This window comes from Arvicola amphibius, chromosome 2 (genome assembly GCF_903992535.2).
Source record: "Arvicola amphibius chromosome 2, mArvAmp1.2, whole genome shotgun sequence".
Lineage (NCBI taxonomy): Eukaryota > Metazoa > Chordata > Mammalia > Rodentia > Cricetidae > Arvicola > Arvicola amphibius.
Window position 1 is genome coordinate 118,193,723 of NC_052048.2, and position 16,182 is coordinate 118,209,904.

Genomic DNA, 16,182 nt, shown 5'->3' on the forward strand with positions numbered 1-16,182 from the left:
AGGCAGGTGGTCCGTCATACACCCCCACACCCCACTCCCCTCTCCATTCCCACACTCACATCTAGGTCTCTCCCAGGACAATGTGGGCTGAGGAGCCTCCTGCCTGGCAGGCTAGAACACCCAGGACGATCTTCACTTGCAAAATTCTTCAAACGTCGGTGGCTTGAAGCATGCAAGGGTGGTTTGTGGTGGCCCCCATTTGTAATCCCAGCGCTGAGAGGAGAGGATAGAGTTTGGGGCTAGCCTGAGTTACACAGCAAGTTGGCCAACACCATTGAGTTACAAGGTGATCCCTTGTTTCAGAAACAAAACCAGATGACAAAATCAAAAAAAAAAAAAAAAAAAAAAACATGCAAGGGAGTGGGGGATAGGGAAGCTCAGTGATAAGCTTGCCAAGCAACCCGAAGACCCTGATTTAATTCCCAGTAGAGGGACAAAAAGAGCTCAGAACAGTATAGGGCACCTCATCCACGCCCACTACTGCTCAATGCTGAGGCTGCTTTAGTTGGACCGAGCCTCAGCTGCAAAGCAGGGTGCATCTGCAGCAGCTTTCCACTTAGGGCCCCGTGTCTAAACAACTACTCTCTGCAGGACACCAGCCTTGAACTCACTGCTCCTGAAGAGACCGGATGCTGGCGGGAATTGCCTCCAGTGATGGCCTCCCTGTGCTCACTGTCGCCTTCAGTGCGCCTTGCGCTCTAAGCCTCGATTTTCAAACCTTTATTGTCCCTATCACAATATTTCCTTAGGGATGGGGGGGTCTCTAGGAGAACTGAAAGCCGGGCATCCTGCATCTTACTCGGGCCAAGTAGGTACCAGAATCCCTCTTCGGACCCAAGCAGCTAGGTGCCCAGAGGATGCTGGCCAGGTCCCAGGAGGCGGGTCTGGTCTGGGGCTTTGATCCCGGCTCTGGAGGGCCCGCCCTCTTCGGTAGGCAGGGGCAGGGATGAGGTCCGGGTTCAGGACCTGAGGGCTCATACCCAAGAGTCACGCAGTTGGGTGGCAGGGGGTTGCTCCGCTCTTTGTCCTCTGGGAGGTTAATTAAAGAGGTGACCCCAGGAGGCTGGGCAGACTGACCTCTCCAACTGTCCGATTGCCTGCCTGGCAACAGGCGGTGGGTAGAAGAGTCCTGTCTGCTGACCATGGAGCACCGTGTGAAAGTGAAGTCTTGGGTAGAAGAGAATCGGGCCTCCTTCCAGCCCCCGGTTTGCAACAAGCTTATGTGAGTCCCCAGCACCCGTGACTTCTACCCACCCCTTTTCTTGTTCCTCTTTCCCCTCCTCTTCCTTTTTCAATCCCCTCCCGCTCTGGCCTGGAGTTCCCCACCCCTAGAAGTGTGCTGAAGGGGGTTTGCCATCCACCTGGTGCTTTCAGGCGAGGGTGAGGACTGGCTGTTTCAGGTTTCAGTACCTCAGTCTGTTCCTCTTTCTGGAGACCACAGTAGAGAAGGTGGCTTTGACTTCTGAGTCTGACTTGAGTGTCTCTGAGGCTGTGAGAGATGAGGTGGCAGGATGGGACATTCCTTCCGTGACTGAAAGCAACCATACATACACTTTGGGAAAATCATGGTTTTGAATGCCCCAGACTAGAATTTAGGAACTGGAGACAGCTGGACCACACACCTCAACCCTGGCAAACCCTGAAGCCATGGTGTCAGAGGACCACCTTCTTTGGATGGTGTGTGTGTGTGTGGGGGGGGGGTCTCCATAGCCTAGGCTGGCCTTAACTCACTATGTAGCTAAGAGTGAGCTTGAACTCACAATCTTCCCGCTTCCACCTCCAAGTGTTAGTATTATATGTGTGTACCACCACGCCTTCTTTCTGAGGTGCTGGGGGTAGACCGCAGGGCTTCGCATATGCTAAGCAAGCACTTTTCCAAACTGAGCTACACCCCTAACCACGGGAGTTCTTCAGGCCCTCCCAGGCCTTCTTACCTATAGCACAACTGACCTGTTCACTCTGCCTTTCGCCTCAGACTTGCCCCTCCCTCACCGTCCTCCCCTCCCTCACCGTCCTCCCCCTCCCTCACCGTCCTCCCCTCCCTCACCGTCCTCCTCCTCCCTCACCGTCCTCCCCTCCATCACCGTCCTCCTCCTCCCTCACCGTCCTCCCTCTACCTCACCTTCCCCCCCTCTCATCTCCACAGCTGAGCTCCCTACACCCCCACCCTGGTGGTCCCCATATTTGTGTGTCTTTAAGTCATTTCCAATGGGTGATGTCCTAACTGAGACAGCTATAGCCACTTACCCTTTGACAGGAGGATTAGGCCAAGTCTGTGCACATTATCTCATTGAGTTCTCACAGTAACCCCCATGGGGTGGGATTTAATAAGTAACTTTCCCAATGTCGCAGAGCTAGTAAGGGACAGAGTCCACATGCAAGCCCAAAAACAGTTTGACTACAAAGTCCACGCACACCCTTGGTCACTACGCAATATCCCGTTATCTAACCATTACCTCCCCTTGAAGCCTCTCTCTCCTCTCTCTTCTACCTCTGTCATCCCCCTAGCTTGGCGCTTTATCATTTTTGCTGCCTTCCTCCACTCCATCCCTGTCTTTAGTCTCTCATTCACACTCCTCCAACTCCTCCTTGCCCTCTCAAGGCCATAGCCACTTCTCTGAATCTGTCTGTGTCACCCTGGTCAGTAGTGACTCCCTCACCTCCAGCCCTGCCCCCAGCCTTCCAGCCCTCTAGAATTCCTAGTGTCAATCATAAATCACAGGCCCTCCCTTTATTCAATCAGGAGATAGTTGTTGAACACCATGATGCTCTGGACTTCGGAGATATGGCAGGAAGCAAACTGACAAAATGCCTTCCTTATAGAAACAAGATTCTTGAGAAAGGGGATGTCAGTCAGTATGAACAGGCCTTGGCCGTAACCCTCTATCAGCGGGAGGGCTGAGTTTTCACGGAGTCTGTGCCATGCCTGGCTCCAGCTTCTGATTCTTTACTGGCATCAGTGACATTCCTTGGTTTCAAACGCATGATCCCAGCATCCACTTTCATCTTCACAGACCCTCTCCTGGTGGGAGTCTCCATGTCCAAATTCTTACTCATAGAAACCTCACTTACGGGGCTAGAGAGATGGCTCAGTAGTTCAGAGCACTGCCTGCTCTTCCAGAGGACCAGGGTTCAATTCCTAGCACCCACGAGGCAGCTAACCACTGTCTGTAACACCCTCTTTCAGACATGCATGCAGGCAAAACACCAATGCCACTTTAAACAAAAACTCACTTACATTGCACTGAGCAAATCGTAATGCAGCTGGAACTGTCTCTCCCTCCTCGTTAGGACTCCTGTCAGCTCACGGTATTGTCTTTGTCTTTTGTCCCATTGACACTGCCCCCTACTGCAACAAGATGCTGTAAAGCACTGTTAGACAGGCTCTGAGGTTCACGCCCAGCTCTCACCCTCTATGACTGTGTGGTGTGAAGTGTAGCTCACTCCGTTATGACTTACTATACCTGCAACAGCCCTGCTTCCGAACAGGTTCACCTTCTGGGGTTTTGGGGGTTAGGACTCCACTATAAGAAATGGGCCAGTTAGAGGATTCAACCTGTATCACCCCCAGAGAGGTGCATTCTGACTGGGAGGCGGGGGGCATAGTTTTCAAATAACCTTGTTCAAGAACTTTTTGTATATATCTTAGTAAAGTCTATTAATAAAAGGCAAAAAAAAATGGCTGAAGGGATGGGTCAGTGGGTAAAGGCCCTCACAAGCCTGAAGGCCTGAGTTCACTCGCTAGGATCCATGTGATGGAAAGAGGGAATTGATTCTCAAAAGCTGTCCTCTGACCCCTATACTTAACAGCCTATGAAATCATCACTGGGAGAAGCCAGAGAAGGAACCTGAAGGCAAGAACTGGAGCAGAAGCCATGGAGGGGTGCTGCTTGCTGGCTTGCTCCTCTTGGCTGGCTCAGCCTGCTTTCTTATAGAACCCAGGACCACCAGCTCAGGGATGGCACCACCCACAGTGAACTGCCCCCCCCCAATCGTCAATGAGATGTCTGGCTCATAGACCAGTTTGATGGGGGCATTTTCTCAGTTGAGGTTTGCTCTTCCCAAATAACATAAATCTATCTGGAACATAAATACATACATACATACATACATACTACTACTACTACTACTAATAATAATAATAATAATAATATCCTATGAGATGAATTACAGTTGCCTCTCCAGATGAGGGAGCTAAACCCCAATAAAGTCAACTAACATGCCCAAGATTGCAAGAAACCTAAACTGATCTTAGGAGGCTGGCTCCAGTGCTGTGTTTTGTAACACATGTGTCTGTTTCCCCTGCTAGATGTCACAGTCTCCTGAGTCCCCTGAGTGTGGTCCCCAGTGGTGCCGAGTCTCACAAGCAGACAGGTTGGGGTCTCCCCTTAGTTCTGTCATTGGGATCTTGAGTTTGGCCCAGGGTCATGGAGAATGTTGCTTTCCCATGCTGCTTCTTTGTTGGTCAGAAGGCATGGAGACACACAACCACACACAGTGACACTTAAAAGCATGAGGAACAACCTGGCCGTAAAGGGGGGGGGGGTTGTCCTTCCCCCAGATGCATGCACCAGACATTCTCCTGCACCAAAAGGTCCCTGTTCTCCTCCTCTCATTCGTAGGAGTTGATTCAGGTCCTGTTCTTGCCTCTTTACCGCAGGCACCAGGAGCAGCTCAAAATCATGTTCGTGGGAGGCCCCAACACCAGGAAGGATTATCACATCGAGGAGGGTGAGGAGGTAGGTTGTGGATGCTTGCTCTTGCCATCCTGCCGCCACTTCTGGGGGAGCAGACACTTCCATTCCAGGGCTAGAGCGAGTGGCCCAGAGAAAAGCAAATATGAATGCCACAGGAAGGAAAAAAGGGCTGCCTTAAAATTGGGGTGCCTGCAGGTGTACCTTTGATTGCCTTGTGCCCTGGGAACTCTACTGGGGAGGCCCTGTGATTGACAGGCTCTTGCTGTGGGGTCTCCACTTTCGTGGACACGTGGAGGTCTATACTGATGATACTTCTCTTTCAACCTGAATACACATGATTGGTCTCACATATGAGACACAAACTCTGAGGGATTCCATTGTACTCTGATTCCAGAAGCCAGTCTCTCTCTCTCTCTCTCTCTCTCTCTCTCTCTCTCTCTCTCTGTCACATAGGAAGTGTCTAAGGACACAAGGCCGTGGAAGGGAAGTATTGGGTGGAAAGATGACAAGGGAGGAAGAGCATGATTGGTGCTGAAGAGGGAGTAGAACAAGGTGGCCCTTCTTACTGCTGGAGAGGACCAGTCCTGAGTTGCTAGAGGCTACGAGGATTCGGAGTCTGGAGACTGAATTCGGTGCTTTTCCACTCACTTACTGAAGCCGTATCCTAGAAAAAGCAAAAGTTAAGTGTGATGATGCAGACCTGTAATCCTAACTTTCTAGAAGGGCGGTAAAGAGGATCAAGAGTTCAAGGACAGCCTAGGCTGCAAAATGGACACTTGTTTGAAGAGAAGAGGAGCAGGAGGAACAGGAGAAGGAAGAGGAGGAGCAGGAGGAGGAGACAACAGCCACTACCACCCCTCCAGGGGAGACAGACAGATCCCCAGTATAGATCAGGATGTGGTGGGAAAGGATCACCGTACAGTGCCCCTTATTTTCTGGGAGACCTGGTTCTGGGCTTTGAACCTCCACCTGCATCACTGACATTCCCCACACCAACCTAGAACTGCTCACATAAACCCTTGAGAATTGCTCTGTCAGCAAATACTGAGGGCCCGGTGTGTGTGTTGGGCACCAGCACACTAGGCAGAGAGTCACAGCCCTGCGGCAGTGGCCTGAATGAGCAGAACCAGTTGCACACACCCTCTCCCTCATCCCTGGCCTGCTGGTCCTGGGTTCTATAAGAAAGCAGGCTGAGCAAGCCAGGGGAAACAAATCAGTAAGTAGCACCCCTCCATGGCCTCAGCACCAGCTCCAGCCTCAAGGTCCCTGCTCTGTTGGAGTTCCTGCCCTGACTTCCTTCACTGATGAACTGATGCGGAAGTGTAAGCCAAACAAGCCCTTTCACCCCCAAGTTGCTTTTGTCATGGCGCTTCATCATAGCAATGAGAGCCCTGAGTAATATACAGTGTCCATGAGTCCCGGGGACAATCTATGTCTTGGTTCATCTGGGCTGAGTAATGAAAAGGGCTGGCTTCTATGTGGAGGGACAGCTTGGTGGCTCGGAGAACTTAGCTGGAGGTAGGTTTGTGATAATTGGACCTACTGTTTGGTAGGAGGGCAGAGGTCGGTGCCTCCCCAGTCCCTGGGCAGCCTCAGAGCACAGCACAGGCTCGGCACCCTCTCTGTCCTTGCCTGTCCTCACTGGCGTCTAAGCAGCCCTCTGAGTGATGTGTAAAGCACATGGGATACTGGCTGAGCTGGATTTCCCTTCTTGGCTGAGCTCCGGCCTCTGCAACAGCCCTTGGGTGCCCTGCACCCACACTCCCCACTCCCCCACTTCCCCACCTCACGCTTTTTCTGGTGATTGCCAAGAATGAGGACAATCGGCTGGGAAGGAGATGAGGGTCCTGTGTCTGTGGAAAAAGGCATGGTGCACAGGGTAGAGACTTAATGCACGTGGCTCCTTACCTGTTCCTGGCTCCCCTGCCTGGGAAGTCCTTTTCAGGGCACAGAAGCCAGACTCAATTTAATATCCGCGTGAGCTGGTACACTTAATCTTCCAGCCAGCCCTAGGCCTCAAACATCATTTACTTCCCAAGGAACGTAATTCCTTTTGGATTGCTGTTGGTGATTTCTGCTGTCAGGGCTATGCCCTCTGCTTCAGGCCAGCCCGCCCCTTATCACAGGGAAGGCCTCTGGGCAGGGGGCAAGACAGGAAAATTCCACCTCTGCCATCTAGCTTTGATCAGTGACTGTTAATGTCTTGTAGTCAGCCTGGAAAGGGTTTGAAACTGTGCCCTTTCTCCCAACTTTCCCTGATATTAGCAGGTTCTGGGGACCCTGGGCCCTCCCATAACCCTGAGGTACATCCTCCCCTCTTCTGTCATCTATCATGAAAGGACCCAAGACTTATACTGAAAATTGCTCTCTCTCTCTCTCTCTCTCTCTCTCTCTCTCTCTCTCTCTCTCTTCCTCCCTCCCCCTCTCTCTCTCCCTGAACACACACACACACACACACACACACACACACACACACAGGCATATACAAGCTCAATAGCTTCCTATGAGAAAACCTAGTAAGTTTTTCTGATTTGTATTCAATAACATACAGTGTGCGTGTATGTGTGTGTGTGCACATGTGTGTGTGTGCGCGCGTGCGCATGTGTGCATGTGTGTTTGTGTGTTGTGGGGGATTAGACTCAGAGCCTCATACATACTGCATAATAAACATTCTACCATGGAGCTGCATCTTCAGTCATATGGCTTATTTTTAATAATGAAAGTAAATATGGTTCATTGTAAAAAACATAAGACATGCAGAAAGAAACCTTTGCCTCACTCATAACCACGAACACTATTGCCTGTGTTACATATGGGCTACTGTGTAATTAGAATCCTCTGGGATTAATTTTTTTGTTTCCTTTGTTTTTGGAGACAAGGTCTCACTCTATAGGCCAGGCTGGCCTCAAACTCAAGGCAATCCTTTTGCCAATCAGAGACATAGCTCATCCTGTCCAGCTCATACGGTACCTATTGGGATTTTAGGATAGCATAGAAAATGTAGTAGGAGTTCCCTAGAGAAAGCTCAGCCATCGGCTCAATCCACCGAGGCTGCCAACTCCCACAGCCCAGCACCAGACCTTCTCAATGACACATGGCTCCCAGAGTCACACACAGGCTACAGTCCCAACTTCAACTCCAGGACTCACCAATTTAGACCAGATGCTTTGAATTCTAGCTTTATTTTCTTTAGAATAGGTCTAATGTTGATGTTAGGGTTGTAAGATTTCTAATGTGCAGCCGGGCGGTAGTGGCACACACCTTTAATCCTAGCACTAGGGAGGCATAGGCAGGCAGATTTCTGTGAGTTTGAGGCCAGCCTAGTCTACAGAGCAAATTCCAGGACAGACTCCAAAACTACACACACACACACACACACACACACACACAAACCCACCTTGAAAAAAAAAGATTTCTAATGTGTGTAAACCAGTTTATGTTAAGGAGCATTTCTACTGCTGAGCCACATGCTGTTGCATCCTGAGCACTCTGATGGTCGCCTGCATGTTCCAGATGTGACCACTGTATGTCTCCAGCTTTTTTGTCTATGGCCTGGACCAGGGGGTGCAGGGGCCTCGGGGCAGCAGTGTTCATAAGCAGCTGTTCATAAGCTGTTCATAAGCCCGGAGGTCTTCAGGAAGCTGTTCCAATTTTCTGGACAGAATTCAGGTCCTGGGCAGGAGCTGAGGATCTAAAAAAATGGAGCAGGAAGGTCCCAGGCATTTTGTTTTTCCACAGGTGTTTTACCAGCTGGAGGGAGACATGGTTCTCCGAGTCCTGGAGCAAGGAAAACACCGGGATGTGGTCATTCGGCAGGGAGAGGTGAGGCTGACCCCAGGGGAAAGAAAGGCAGAGAGCGTCAGAGCAGAAATGCACTTCAACCATTTTTCCTGCCCATCCTATGGACTTCCTCTGAACACCAACATTCCCTCAGGTTTCCTGGGTAGAGGCTGGGAGGAGAATAGGGTCCAGAATGGACAGATAGAGCTTCCTGCTGCCCTGTGGGTCACCCAGAATACCGGAGGGGGGCACTGAGGTCACCTCGAGGGATCGCAGCCATGCTGGACTCCTGTTCTCCATCCCTACAGATATTCCTCCTGCCCGCCAGGGTGCCCCACTCCCCTCAGAGGTTTGCTAACACCATGGGGCTGGTGATTGAGAGGAGGCGGCTGGAGAGCGAGCTGGATGGGCTGAGGTAATTGCTCGCTCTTGCTCTTGCCGTGTGGGCTCGGGTGATCAGAGGGCTAACAGCAGAGGGGCACAGTTCAAAACTATAGCAGGAGGGATCCGTGATAGACTCAAGAGAGCACTTCCTGGCCACCAAGAGACTAAAGGGCTTGGCAACAGGGGATGATGGAGACTCTGGATTTGCTGATGACCAGGGAGGGGAAGTGGGTTTGGTCATGAGGGAGGGAAGTGCTCTCTGGGTGCACATGATGTCTTTGGCTGGAACTGGCGTTTGTGCTTTCTGCAGGTCTGCTAGGAAGCTGGGGGCAGGGGCAGGCAATGCAGACTGAGAGACTGAAGGAACCTAGAAGGCCACATGTTCTGGTACAGGCCAATACTGCTGCTTCTAGCAGCCTGGGACTACAGAAGTTATCCCTGACCAATGCCTATGCACCTGTGTCTCTACCCCAGATAATAAGCATGGACATCTGGCTGGCAGCAGCTATGTGCCAGGCACCAGCTAGGGGGTTCTGTGTATATTTATTTACCCTACATCCTGCATGATGCTGGGGGCTAGGTGCTATTTTACCATCTGCTCTCTTTGAAGCTCTGGCTACTGAGGAGAAAATAGGCCCAGGTAAAATAATTTAGTAGACCTGGCATTACTGATACAAAGCCAGCATGCATGCTGGAGCAGCAAGGTGGAAGGGTAGAGTTAGACTCCATCTTCCTTCCCTTGAAGCCCCTTTTCCCATCAGTCTCTAGACCAGTGGTTCTCAACCTGTGGGTCTTGACCCCTTTGGGGGATGAATGACCCTTTCATGGAATCACTTAAGACCATTGGTAAAGCCAGACCTTTAATCCCAGCACTTGGGAGGCAGAAGAAGGTGGATCTCTGTGAGCTTAAGACCAGCCTGGTCTATAGAGTGAGTTCCAGGACAGTCAGGGCTACACAGAGAAACTCTGTCTTGTGGGGAAAGAAAAAAACAGACGGGGGCGAAACATCAGGAAGGTAAGAACCACTGGTCTGGACTAGTATGCTCTAGAAGGAGAAATACTTCCAGCTCAGAGGACCAAAGATTTTCCAGCTACCAGAACCAGAATTCTTTGTCCTACATATTCTGTTATAATGGCCATGTCTTTTTTTTTTTTCACTTTCGTTTTCTTCCTCCTTTTTCTTCTTTTACACGCCAGCCAAGATGGTGGCTAGGAGGGGTGTGTCTATGGCGTGCAAGCCCCGCCCCTCTGAGTGCTTAGGCCCCATCCCATACCTACTGACTCCGCCCTTCCTAGGTCCTAGGCCCCACCTCCAATCCTTTCTGCCCCGCCCACATATGATCCTAAGGCCTCCTCTAAATAGCTCCTCTATAACAGACATCTTTAAACACTCATTTTTCAATGAGTTGAAATCACACATATTTCTTGTCAAAGTTTAGAAGCATAAGAATTCAAAATGAACTAACTTAAAAATTACCTGCCACTAAAGGGAGGATTTTATACTTCGTGAATTTAATTTTATTCTTGTTCCCCCCAAGAAAACAGAACCAAAAGCCCTTTGCCATTCTCCAGCTAGGCATAAAGTAGTGGCCTCTCTGTTCACACGTCTCCCTCATAACCCTGCGGTCTTACTGCATGCATAGGCTTAAGTTTTGCTTTGTTTGGTTTAAAAATAAAGATCTGATGTTGGAACCAGTGAGATTGCTCAGTGTCAAAGCTCTTGCTGCCAGGCTTGAGACCCTGAGTTTGATTCCTGGGATCTGCATGGTAGAAGGTCTAAACTTTTGAAAGTTGTTCACAAATCCTCTTCTGACCTCCACAGCCCATTCCATGGCATGCCCACATGCCCCCTCCCAACAAATTAGTAAATGTAAGAAAAAATTCATGGGGCACTGCAGACTTCTACAATTTACACATTTGCATAACTGAAGCCACATGTTCATTGAAGAAGTTCACGAGTGTTTCTAAACTGTTAAAAGGTTCCTAAAAATTATACTGCTAATGGTGGCACCATAGTCTACAGCATAATGGCTCATTGTATAGGGAGATAGCTGGCCTTAATTATAAAAGGAGGTTCTCCTAGAGGCTTTATTGAGGGTACTCTAGTGAGTTATTGGTGTCCTCAATAACATTTTATAGCAAATTCAATAACGGATTTCATCTGGCTGCTTTTGACCTTTAATAAAAGCCAGGGGCTCAACATTAAAATGCCACCCTGAAGGCCATTCCTAAGGGCACTGCAGCCCCATAATGAAGTTTCTGGTAGCCAGTTTCCTCCCAGGGTAGAAGCTGGATGGGTGTATGATGTATTTATTGCCTGTCTCTCTCCATAGGACTGTCGCTGCTTTTCAGGTGAGAGTTGAAAACCAGACAGAACTGGACTGATCTGGAACTGGCTCAGGGATTAAGCATTCTGTGGACAGTTGCTCCCAGCACCTGTCTTGGGCCACTCCATAAGGGCTAGCGGGACAGCACAGCTCTGTCTGCCTCTCTGTCGGGATATGAGTGGTTGCAGGGGTGACTGAGACTGTGTGTGTGCCAGAGAAAGCCAGAGCTGTGCTCAAGTCCAAGGGGCAGTGGTGACCTCCGACCTCTGAAACAGAAGTCCTTCCCTCATGGTGCGTGCGTGCGTGCGTGTGTGTGTGTGTGTGTGTGTGTGTGTGTGTGTGTGTTGCACTTGCTGCTGAAGTTTCTGTGTATGATGACCCAGAGCCCAAAGAACAAACTTCAAGCTGCCCAGGACTCGGGCTCAACTTCAACTTCCTTTTGCTAAAGACAAATACACTTGAATTGAATGTTCTCCAAGCTTCTGTCTTGAGTGTAGCCTGCCCTGTGACATTCAGGCTGTGTAACCCCACTGAATCATTGCTTCCGAGCCTGAGTTCTACCTGCTTTGCATATGCCAGGTGTAAGTGTGATCTCTGGGCTGTGCCAACAGAGGAGGCAAAACAGTATAGCCATGCAGTGCCAGAGCTCAGAAGAGAGCCCTTAAGCAGAGCCCAGCCTGGACCAGGCTGCCCCAAAGCTGCCTTGATGGGGTGTGGATTACCTTGACCTCTGTTTTGACAGGTACTATGTAGGGGACACTGCAAATGTCCTCTTTGAGAAATGGTTCTACTGCGAGGACCTTGGAACACAGTTGGCCCCCATCATCCAAGAGTAAGTCACCAGCTTGGCCCCACCCCTCACTGTCCTTCAGCTTTGCAAAGCCCACTGACCTGGACCCATCAGGTCTGAGAGTGAAAGGGAGTCTCCCAGCTCTGGGATGGGATGAGAAGCTCTGCAGGGTTGGGAGGGAAAGTATGATGGGCAGTCAAGTCCTGTGAGGGTCGATGACTGTGTCCTGGCTCCTGGGTATGGTATATACCTCACTGGACTTGTAACAGGAATGCGCTGCACATTCCCTACTGTCTGTTTGTCCCTGCAGGTTCTTCCGCTCTGAGCAGTACCGAACAGGAAAGCCTGACCCTGGTGAGGCCTCTGGCAGTAACATTTTCCTTCCCTTTCTTTCTCTGACCTGCCCTGCAGTGGAGCAGATTGTCTTGACCAGGAGCCTCTTCCTGAGCCCTCTGTCCAGAACTTCAAGTTCTGAGCAAATGACACCAAGCAGCACCCCCGTGTGGCTGTTCAACCACTAGGCTGCACCTAAGACCCATATCTGCTATTGAGTTAGGGCTCCTGGGACCTGGCTGTCCTGGGGCTGGGTGGGCTGAGCCTGGAGGTCACTGCTTATCACTGTTGTCGTTGGCACAGACCAGCTGCTCAAGGAGCCGCCATTCCCGCTGAGTACACGATCTGTCATGGAGCCTATGTCACTGAAGGCATGGCTGAATGGTCACTCCAGGGAGCTTCAGGCAGGCACATCCCTCAGCCTGTTTGGGGACACTTACGAGACCCAGGTAATACAGCTCAGGGCCCTCAACATCTATTCATTTGGGAAGTGGGAAGTGTGTGAGAGAGAGAGAGAGAGAGAGAGAGAGAGAGAGAGAGAGAGAGAGAGAGAGAGAGAGAGAGAGAGAGAGGAGAGCACAGAAGCAAGAGAATAGCCTCCCTGTTCCCTCTCTGTCTCAGAGAGTAACATTGTTTTCTCTGGTGGCTTCATGGTCCCTCAGTCTCTTCACTTTCAGAGTAGGAGGTTCTTCACTCATTATCAGCTTCCTGGGTGCCTGTCACTTACCTACCCCTGGGCTTTTGGCACATGGGATCTTGGAAGCTGAAGGGAAAGAATTATTTGGCAGAGGACTGGGCAGCAATGTGTAGCAACGATAAGAAGCTGACCTTTCATCTACCATTGCTGCTGTGTTAGGCTTCATTAAGAACAAGACAGTTGCTATGGACAAATTAACCCATAGCTGCCGGTCATGGGACAGCTTATTTACTAGAGAAACCATAGGAAGTCCTAGGAGGATAAAGGAAAAAAAGTCAAGGAAGGTCCTGGAGGAGGTGGTATACATATAGAATTTTTTAAATAAGAAAATTAGATTTATATATTTTATGTTTATGTGTGTTGGCCTGCATGTATGCAAGCACATTGCTTGCCTGGTGCCTGGGGAGGCCAGAAGAGGGTGTTGGACCTTCTGGAGTTGGAGGTACAGATGCTTATGACTGTGAGGGTCCTTTGAGAGAACAAGTGTTCTTAGCCACTGAGCCATCTCTCCAGCCCCCAAGTAGAATTGTAAAGCAAGTGTAAAGGTTTGCAGGAGGAAGGAAGTGAGGTGGACGGAACATTTGAGGGAGGAATGAAGGACTGAACAGCCTCGCCCTGCAAGCAGCTGAGGCTAGCCAGAGCTACAGGGGAGTCACTAACTCTTCCTGGAACTCTGCTGAGCTAGACTAGGGGAGCGGTTATGTCCTAGAGACAGTGCGGCTTCACCCAGGTGTTGAGTGAGGAGGCTAGTGTGGTATTCACAGCTGTCACCCTTCCTTCGTGAGGCTGGGTCAGAGGACAGGGAGACCTATAAAGATGCCGGTAGTCCTGTGTGCGGTAACTTGCCAACGGCCCAGCCTACATGGTTAGAAATAGTCACTCCAGGTCAGCAAGATGGCTCACTGCATAAAGGTGCTTGCTCTGCAAGCCTGGCAACCTGGGTTTGATCTTTGGAAGCCACATAAAGGTGGGAAGAGAACCGATTTTGTAGGTCATCCTCTGATCGCCAATGCGTGTGTGCCCACACATACACACCATGTGCTCACAAATGATGGTGGTGGTGGTGGTGACGGGGACGATGATGATGAAGAGAAGGAGGAAGAGGAAGAAGAAAGGGGAAAAGAGGAGAGAAAAAAGAGTAGGAGGAGGAGAAAAAGAAAGAGAAAACTCTCACCCCAGGACAGGAGGCCCACAGAGTATAGACTTGGGCCACTTTTTCGGTACCAGGGACACCCAAAGCTTATGAGAGGCTGTGATAATAGAACATAAAACCTGAAGCCCCTTCACCCATCAGAGCCATAGCAGTGGCTTCCTCTCCCCCTCCCCCCACCGGTCTACCTGCTCTAGTTTTCCATAGCAAAATATCTATTTCCCCCTATTACAGCCAGCAGGAGCACCAGCCCTCAAGGGTCATAAGACAGATAGGCTTCAGCCTCTCTCCTTCTCAAGTCACACTAGGAACATCTCCCGGGAAGGGTGGAGGAAAGCTGGGGAGCTGAGGTGAGAGTGTCTGAATGTGAGCTGGTGACACACATTAGGAGGAACGGCAGAGTGTGTGTGTGTGTGTGTGTGTGTGTGATCATGAGCGATTGTACATAATGAGCGGGCAGCCCCTGCTGCCAGGCTGGTGGCAGAGGTCCTCCTTTCTGATCCCTGACAAGTAAAGCCTTGTCATATATGAGGCTGTAGCACTGCCCCGTCTTGCCCCTTGAAGGTCATCGTGGTTGAGAACCAGGGTCAGGGCTATCTCCTAGATGGGGCAAGATCCCCACCCCCTAAACTCTGCTTTGTCTCCCACCAGGTCATTGCCCATGGACAAGGTAGCAGCAAAGGCCCAAGACAGGATGTGGACGTGTGGCTGTGGCAGCTGGCAAGTGGGATCCCAGGACAGGGTGGCACAACTTCCTGTCCCTGGAGATTGGGTTGTTCCTGGGCCTCAGGTTCCCATAGTGAGACCTACTCTTAGAGCCTGCTTGCATGGCAGGCTTGGGGCTGTTAAAGCAGGTGTGGAGGCCCAACAGTTCCCCCATCATCTTTTGTTGTTCTGTTTTATTTTTGTGGTGCTGGGGATGGAACCTAGGGCCTCCTGCAAGGCAAGAGGTCTGCCATGAAACCACCACCACCCCGCACCACCCCTCCACCTCACCCTCCACCCCCCACTCCTCAACACACACCCTTTTCTTACTGAGACAGGGTTTCACTGAGTAGCTCAGGCTGGCCTTGAGTGCAGTCTCATTCTTCTGTTCTTTCACAGGAGGGTTCCTCTACGGTGACAATGGGAGGGCAGTGTGTAGGCCTGGCCCCAGATGACAGCCTGCTGGTGCCGGCTGGGACCGCGTGAGTACATGCAAGGACTTCCTGAAACTGTGGAACTGCCCCCATCTCTGGGATCTTTGGGCTCGGCTCATGCCTGTTCCTGCCTGTCTGTGTCTCCACAGGTACATGTGGGAGCGAGCACAAGGCTCTGTGGCCTTGTCTGTGACACAGGATCCTGCCTGTAAGAAGCCACTGAGGTGACCCTCGTGTGTGGGCCCCAAGAGGCATAGGGTGCCTGAGAGCTGTCCTGGAAGCTGCCATTTCTAAATAGCTCTTCTAGGATCATTGCATCTTCATGGACATGAAGCACCTTAACTGGCCCCTTGGTTGGTTGTGGCTTTTCCCTATCATCTACCCTCCTGCCGTCCTCAGCCCAGGATGCCAGACTCCTAGAGCACCAGCAGCTCCCCCTCTCTTCTAACAGTCATTGTCCCACACTGTTCAGCTAGATACGTATTATCCCCATGAGCCCACCATCCTGCCCCCGAGAAATCTCTCAATAAAGGCATCCTGGTGAACGAAGGCTCATGAGTTATAGGTAGCGGACCCTGTGTTCCTCTGTGATGTGTTGCATCTGGGGTTTGGGAACACCAGTGACCTTAGGGTGTTAGAGGGACTGTTACTATGTGTCACCACCTCTTGTGGATGGGCATTTCTCCCCGTGTATGCAACCCTAACCCACACACGTGCTGGGTCCTGCCATGGTTGTACAGCTGAGTGCTTCTTTGACTCTTTCTCTGTTCTCATTCATTCATTTAGCTGTTAACTGAAAAACAGCAAACCCTACTCTGCTGAGTTTCTTTCTCAATCACAGAAGTCATTCATGCTAACTGTGGAAAATAGAAATCTTTAGAACGT

The 16,182-nt window shown here is 50.7% G+C and overlaps 1 protein-coding gene across 1 annotated transcript; it reads left to right on the forward strand.

Moving 5' to 3' along the window:
• The first annotated feature begins 961 nt into the window (after positions 1 to 961).
• On the forward strand, positions 962 to 15,846 carry Haao (3-hydroxyanthranilate 3,4-dioxygenase). Its single transcript, XM_038318193.2, has 10 exons — positions 962 to 1,222; positions 4,661 to 4,739; positions 8,436 to 8,519; positions 8,786 to 8,892; positions 11,931 to 12,020; positions 12,289 to 12,332; positions 12,615 to 12,760; positions 14,810 to 14,878; positions 15,263 to 15,345; positions 15,447 to 15,846. The coding sequence occupies exons 1-10, from the start codon at positions 1,143 to 1,145 to the stop codon at positions 15,523 to 15,525; spliced, it is 861 nt and encodes a 286-aa protein (XP_038174121.1). The 5' UTR covers positions 962 to 1,142; the 3' UTR covers positions 15,526 to 15,846.
• The last annotated feature ends 336 nt before the right edge of the window (positions 15,847 to 16,182 follow it).

Excerpts from the sequence above, each read along its gene's own strand:
- Haao (XM_038318193.2), top strand. The coding sequence starts at position 1,143 with ATGGAGCACCGTGTGAAAGTGAAGTCTTGGGTAGAAGAGAATCGGGCC. Across the intron at positions 4,740-8,435 it reads ACATCGAGGAGGGTGAGGAG|GTGTTTTACCAGCTGGAGGG; the intron begins GTAGGTTGTGGA and ends GTTTTTCCACAG. Across the intron at positions 8,520-8,785 it reads TGGTCATTCGGCAGGGAGAG|ATATTCCTCCTGCCCGCCAG; the intron begins GTGAGGCTGACC and ends CCATCCCTACAG.